The 7,338-nt window shown below is 35.3% G+C and overlaps 1 protein-coding gene across 1 annotated transcript; it reads left to right on the top strand.

Annotated features, from left to right (window-relative positions):
* Nucleotides 1-1,454: 1,454 nt before the first annotated feature.
* On the top strand, nucleotides 1,455-5,755 carry LOC144432986 (E3 ubiquitin-protein ligase TRIM56-like). Its single transcript, XM_078121299.1, has 3 exons — nucleotides 1,455-2,543; nucleotides 4,874-5,033; nucleotides 5,667-5,755. Exons 1-3 carry the CDS (start codon nucleotides 1,455-1,457, stop codon nucleotides 5,753-5,755), a joined length of 1,338 nt encoding a protein of 445 aa, XP_077977425.1.
* Nucleotides 5,756-7,338: the final 1,583 nt, after the last annotated feature.

Below are 7,338 nucleotides of genomic sequence, written 5' to 3'. Positions count from 1 at the left end.
ATGCACTCTCATGGACTTCACATTGTCAACATTTGCATGCAAAAGTATCTTCTAATCTTGCAGCTCTTCATCACATTGCTAAATACTTAGATGTAGCTACTAAAAAACTTTTCTACTTTAGTTATATTCAGCCCTTTTTTGATACTTGTTGCAACATATGGTCTCATGCAAGTAAAGGTGATATTGACAAATTATATAAACTTCAGAAGCGTGCAATCCGGCTAATTTTAAATATTTCTACCATTGAAATGCAATCCAAAGGGATTTCCAGTATTGACCTTTTTAAACGACTTCATATTTTACCACTTGAAAAGAGATTTCTATTTAATAAGTACATTCTGATTTTTAAATGTCTACATAAGCTGGCTCCTATGTACCTCTCTGACCTCCTTCATAAAAGGAGTTCAAGTAACCAAATGGGCACCCGTTCCTGCACCAACAATCTTTTGTATTTACCATTTCCAAATTGTCGTATTTTTACCCAGTCATTTAGTTTTTTGAAAGCTCCAAACTTTGGAACATTTTACCTTCTCACCTTATCAGTATTACGAATTTAACTTGTTTCAAAAAATCTTTAAATTCATACTTATTTGAATCTCTTTAATCCTTTTACATTGTCTGTGGTTTTACAATTTTATCTCTTTTACGCTTCATACTTTTTAATGTTTTTCAATTTTTATGTGTGTTACCTTGTTTTGTTTTTGTTGTTGTATTGTGTACATTTGCTTTAGGGCCCCTGGGAAGATTAGGCTGGACCTAACAGGGTCACCCTTTTTCTTTTTGAAATAAAAGTCATTATTATTATATTATGATGTATGTATGTATGTATGTATGTATGTATGTATGTATGTATGTATGTCTGTCTGTCTGTCTGTATATATGTATGTGTGTATGTATGTGTGCATGTGTGCATGCATGCATGTATGTATGTATGTATGTATGTATGTATGTGTGTATATGTATGTATGTATGTATGTATGTATGTATGTGTGTGTGCATATATGTATGTATGTATGTATGTATGTATGTATGTATGTATGTATGCATGTATGTATGTATGTATGTATGTATGTATGTATGTCTGTCTGTCTGTATATATGTATGTATGTATGTATGTATGTATGTATGTATGTGTGTGTGTGTGTGTATGTATGTGTGTATGTGTGTATGTATGTATGTATGTATGTATGTATGTATTTATGTGTGAGGGTGTATGTGTGTGTGTGAGAGTGAATGAGTGAGTGCATGTGTGTATGTGTGTGTGTGAGTGAATGAGTGAGTGAGTGAGTGAGTGAGTGAGTGAGTGAGTGAGTGAGTGAGTGAGTGAGTGAGTGTGTGTGTGTGTGTGTGTGTGTGTGTGTGTGTGTTTACTATTACAGTAGCTTTAAACTAACAGAGACAGTGGAAGTAATATTTTTGTAATCTGGTTATGTTTCAGAGTGTCCAAGTAAGAAATGGCTGCTTCTAAACCAGTATTACCTGATTCTAAGGAGAAAGTGCTAGCTGATATTGATAGCAAGGTTCTCCTATGTCCAATATGTATGGAACGTTTCAAATCACCCAAAGTCCTTCCATGCTTTCACTCATTTTGTGAACACTGTCTGACAGAATGGGTGAAAGCCAATAAAGGAGATCTCACATGCCCAACCTGTAAGCAGTCCTGGCCTATGACTCCAGAAGGTGTATCTGGTCTGACAAATAACTATTTCATGAATGATTTACTAGAGCTGATGCAAGAAGTGAGTTTAGAGACAAATACATCTAAATGTGCAGGATGTGATGGTGAGGTGAAATTCTGGTGCACGGATTGTGGAGAGTTCTTGTGTGAAGGTTGCAGTACGGCACACAGACGGATGAGATTATCAAAAGACCATAGAATAATGACAATTATGGATTATAATGATCAAAAATCTTCACATCACATGAAACTTCACCAGCCTCGGTTCTGTGATGACCATCCAACTGTGCAGTTAGAATTCTTCTGTGATTCTTGCCAAGTACCTGCATGTATGAAATGTGCCGTAGTCACACATGTTGTACCAGATCACAAGATGATGTCCATGGAGAAAGCACTAGAGAAATACACACCAACTATGAAAGGGTATTCAGAGAAGTTTGCTAAGAATGTAGCTGATCTCAAGCACACAAAAGATAAAGCCATCGGCAAGGAGCGAGAGCTTCAACAAAATAAAGCAACTGCTGTAAAGGAAGTAAAGAAGGTGACTAAAAATCTCCATGATGAGGTAACAAAACAGGAATCAAGATTACTAAATGACATTGATGATATCTACCACCCTAAACATAAACAAATCAGTGCACATATTGATCATCTGGAGCAGAAGCTAGGCAGTGCTGAAAGTACATACTCCTACTTGAACCATCTACTGACCTACGGTGGACCTGTGGATATCATGGCAGCAAAAAAAGAACTGGACCAACATTTGATGGATGGCAAACAGACTGATACCAGTGATAGTGAAGATTTAGATAGTAATCTGGTATTCACAGAAAACCCACAATATCTGACGATTGATCCTGGTCATGTAGGTTCTGGGCAAGTAAAGGTCAGATGAACTGGATTATTTTACAACATACATCAAAACACATCATCATCTATATATACATGTCCTGGTCCTGGCCCCAGTTTGGCATGGCCTGCACCTGACCTAACCTGTACTTTGCACCACCCAATTATACATGTTATACAACACATGTATTTCATCTTTGGCAAACAGATATTGAAGAATTACAATCTAGACTTAGCCTGTCTCTATCGTAATCTGTGATATGCGAATTATGTCTGAAAATGTGTCTTGTTGGTCAAAAATCTTTAATTCCATAACTACAGGGTAGATTAGGCTGAAAGTTGATAGGAATGCATGTGGAGAAGTGTAGATTAAGGACTATTCATGATATGATGATCCCATAAGTGATATGTAAATTAAGTCTAAAAATCTCAATTTTGGTCAATAACTTATATCTCAAAAACAACTGGTAAATGGGGCTTAAATTTAATTTTTGAAGATGTTCCTTGAAGGGTCATTCTGATTTTGACATAATTGGCCCCACCTCCCCTGCAAGAATGACCATACCCTTATCAACAGTCAAATGATGAAGTATATTGCAAGGATAACAACAGGGATAGATAGTATGCGGATAGACATTGGTCTTGTTGCTAGGCATATTTGCACATATATTTTGAATGTTTATTCGCTTACCTATTAACCCCCATTGCTATCTTTGCAAAATATATCATCATTTGGCTGTTGTTATGGAAGGGGTCTTGTTGCTAGGCATATTTGCATATATGTTTTGAATATGTATTCAGTTGCCTGCCCATCCCTGTTTATCTTTGTAATATACATCATCATTTCACTGTTACAAAGGGTGTGGCCATGGTTGCACGGGCCAGTTATGTCAAAATGCTTTGAACAATATTTGCAGAATAACACCTCCAGAAACACCCCAACTAAATTTCAGCCCCATTCACCACATAGTTTTCAAGATAAAGCTTTCGACCCAAAATTGACATTTTTAGACCTAATTGCATATCACTGATGGATCACTATGTCATGAACAGTAGTTTTGAAATTAAAGATAAGATGTTTGGTTTCTTTTGTAAAAAGTCACTTACTTATTTTTCCAAAATATCTGGTCATCTGTTTGTGAGTACATTTGTATGTATCTTATTGAGAAAGACAGTAAAAGCTATAGTAGTAAATAAATCAACAATTCCCATCTGAGAAATTATGAAGTCATGACTGACACATGGAAATAGATGAAAGCCTCAACAGCTGTAGTTTACTAAAATGGAAAAAATTGTACATTTAATGATCAAAACGTCAACAAACAGTGGATCTACAAAATCCCAGTGTAGAATACATACTACACAACATCCTGCATACAAACAACAAAAGTTGAACCTACAAAGACGCCATACAATTGTGTGCAGTAGTAATGTTTCAATTGACATTCTTTTGACCAACAAGAATTACATATGATCAACTTTGGTTTACTTTATACAATGTGAGAAAGTTTATTTTATAATATTATTTACTTTAAGAAATTTACCATCACACTTTGGAGAGTGTAGATTAAAAATATCAAAGCTTCCAAGAAATATCACCCTTGATATGTGCTCAAAATAACTGTAATTCTATAATCATGTTTTGCCAATAGTAACTCTGCAAAGTACATTTGTTTGACAGTGTAAGGTACCATCAGCAAACATTATAGGATACATACGATTTGTTATGGTTAAAGTATGTACGAATGGTACTGAAATTTAAATATGCAGTCTTAAGACATAGCCTAATTACTGAAACTCATTAATTATGTAAATTATTTTTTAACACTGTGAGGTAATCAATAAACTTTACAGGACATATGGGATTTATTAAGGTTAACGATGTACTGACTTGTATTGAAATTGAAGAATGTATTCTTAAGTTATCGCCTAATTACCTAAATTCATTAATTATGCAAATTATTCATTTAAACCGTTACAAGGTACATCAACAAATCTTATAGGACAAATGTATTTTGTTATATTTAATATGAATATACAAAGTTATATCGAAATTGAAATATGCAGTCGTAAGATATAGCCTAATTGCCTAAATTCATTAATTATGCAAATACACTGCTTTCATAGCAAAAATCAATACAAATGTACTAAAGGCAGAATAATTAAGTCTAACTAGACTTTTTTTGGAAGTTGATAGCTGTAATCAATGCAGTGACACAAATAAGTCTGACTGGATTTTTTCCTTTAAGTTGCTAGTGGTAATCAGTACTAGGTTACTAAAGGCAGAAATATATCTGACTGGACTTTTCCTTTATGTTGACATCATTGTAACATTATATATTTCAGTTGGATTGTGATGGTTTACAAGCTGCTGCAGAACATTTCAGTAATAAATTGAAAACACCTGAAATAAAAGTTGGTGACAGGGTGAGAGTGAGACAAAGTGTGACAAAACCAAAGTACAATTGGGGATCTGTAACCCACCAGAGTATAGGAACTGTCACTGGTAAGTGTCAATATTTTATCAGTACACAGTAAATCGTTTATTTCATGACAAATTTGCAAGGAACAGTATGACAAGGAAATGTTGGGAGTCTAGGACAAAGGTAGTGCCAATTTTTTTAAATTAATAAATCATTTTATACTTGGTAATTCAACAATCTGATTAAAATCCGATGTAGATGTCGGCTAATCGTTCAATCGTTACTTTGCCTGAATTGACCTTCGTGGTACATGTTTACGTTTTTATCCTGATTGCCTCCTCTACATCTGAACTGGTGCCCATGCCCACTCCATTCTGTTTGTTGTTTGTTGATATTCAATGCGTATGCCCATAGTACTTCAGTAAGATGCAACCTGATTGGCTGTGTGGCTCACTTAGCAGAACGGCGTGGGCATGGGCATCAGTTCAGATGTAGAGGAGGCGATCAGGATAAAAACGTAAACATGTACTACGAAGGTCAATTCAGGCAAAATAACGAAGGTAAAGAAGCAATGAACGATTAGCCGACATCTACATCGGATTTTAATCAGATTGTGTAATTCAAATGTCAATGAAATTCATGAGTTATGTAAAACTTTAGCATTTATAATAATCCATACATACACATTGACTTCATATTATTTATTCCTATTGCAGTTGTCAATGGAGCAGACATACGGGTAGCTTTTCCAACTGTAAAGTTTGACTGGTTAGGCAAAATAATGGAAATGGAACTAGTGCCATAAAAGTATCTGTTCTGGTGTGAGGTAAATCCAACTATCCCCTCTGGGCTTGCCATGATTATAGTCAAATAATAATTAACACTTGCCAACAAGGGCAATACCACAATTTAATGCCTGCACAAGGGTTGGCATTCCTTACCAAAATATGACAACCCAAGCCAAAGGCAAGGGCATCATCCAAGTTTTGGTAAAGAGTTCCATCCCAATGGCAGGCATTACAATTTGGTATTGCCCAAGTGCATGTGTTATTAATTTTCCTACAATTTTACTTGCAGATAACCATTGAATGTGGGTATGGCATTATTTGTAGGTGCGCGAGTGTCCCCACAGCTCATTAGTAATTATATTTTTAGCTCCGCTGTCAGCAAGATTTAGGTTGATTCTCTGTTGTCTTCTGCCATCTGTTCGTCAACTTTCTATTTTCATCTTCTCCTCCAAAACTACAAGGTCAATTGACCTGAAATTTGTTGTGTAGGTGTCATTTGATGAGCAAATATAAGTTTGTTCTGGGCAAGTTGATTGGATCATTGTTATGCAAATTAGGTCTAAACAGATAATTTTTAGCACAACTGAACTGATAAATTCAGTAGTGCAATAGGTATGGCAACGTGTCTGTGTTCTCTTCCTTTCTTCCATTCTAGACATCAAAGCAAGCAGTCACTTAGAGCCACAGTGCTCATAATGCATATGTCACATATCACAGCATCAAAAATAGATTCCTCTCGTCACTAATACTGAAAATTTGATACATTCAAAATCAGTTTCTCATCTGATCAATCATTCTAAACTTTTGTAGAGTTTGCAGCTGCCTAAGAGTGTGTGTTTTTGTTTTTTGTCAGTTATGTTATGCTGCATATGGCAAATTTCTGCTATAGTGAATTGCAGGAGTATAATTACAGTAATAAATTAGTAATTTGTAAAAGCTGAATGCACTTTCTAACAAGTTGTTGTTGTATGAATATGTCCCCCAACATTATAACTTAGTAATTCATATTCTGAATTTTTTTTTTACAAATAATGCTGCCAATATGTGGACTGGATACTGTATCTAACATTTGTGCCAGGTTTGGTTGAAATCGTCGAGGTTTCATAAGTTAAAGTACATTATGGAAAACATGGGTGGAGACTCAAATGAGGTCACTATCTATTAAGCTTTCACAGTGTGAAAAATGTGAGGGTTTACAACACTTTATGCCTCTTTGACCTTGAAGATGATCAAGGTCAAAATTCAAGATATTATTAGAAAGCTTATTATATGGGTGTAGACACATGAAAAAAAGCGAATATCTTTAGTCTTTATCTATTGAGATTGCAGTGTTAATGGGCAATGTGTAATTACGAAAAAAATGGCTACCATTTGACCACTATCATGAAGGTCATGAAACAAAGTGACATGCGTGTGTGTGTGTGTGTGTGTGTGTGGACTATAGCATCTGACATTTGTTGCAATTTTGGTTGAAATTGGCAATGCATGTTTGAGATACAGATGGACATGCACAGACACATGAACAGATGGACTTACACATAGGACCCAACATAGTAGCCCCACAGCCACAGACCAGCATAACTGCCTCAATCTGTATAAA

This window comes from Glandiceps talaboti, chromosome 3 (assembly GCF_964340395.1).
Source record: "Glandiceps talaboti chromosome 3, keGlaTala1.1, whole genome shotgun sequence".
Lineage (NCBI taxonomy): Eukaryota > Metazoa > Hemichordata > Enteropneusta > Spengelidae > Glandiceps > Glandiceps talaboti.
Note: the sequence above shows the minus strand (reverse complement) of the source record. Positions and strands in the feature narration are given on the sequence as shown.

Bases quoted from the DNA above. Each gene is read 5' to 3' on its own strand.
- LOC144432986 (XM_078121299.1), top strand. From the start codon at position 1,455: ATGGCTGCTTCTAAACCAGTATTACCTGATTCTAAGGAGAAAGTGCTA. The intron at 2,544-4,873 runs GTAGGTTCTGGG...TATATATTTCAG, and splicing joins TGACGATTGATCCTGGTCAT to TTGGATTGTGATGGTTTACA. The intron at 5,034-5,666 runs GTAAGTGTCAAT...TTCCTATTGCAG, and splicing joins GAGTATAGGAACTGTCACTG to TTGTCAATGGAGCAGACATA.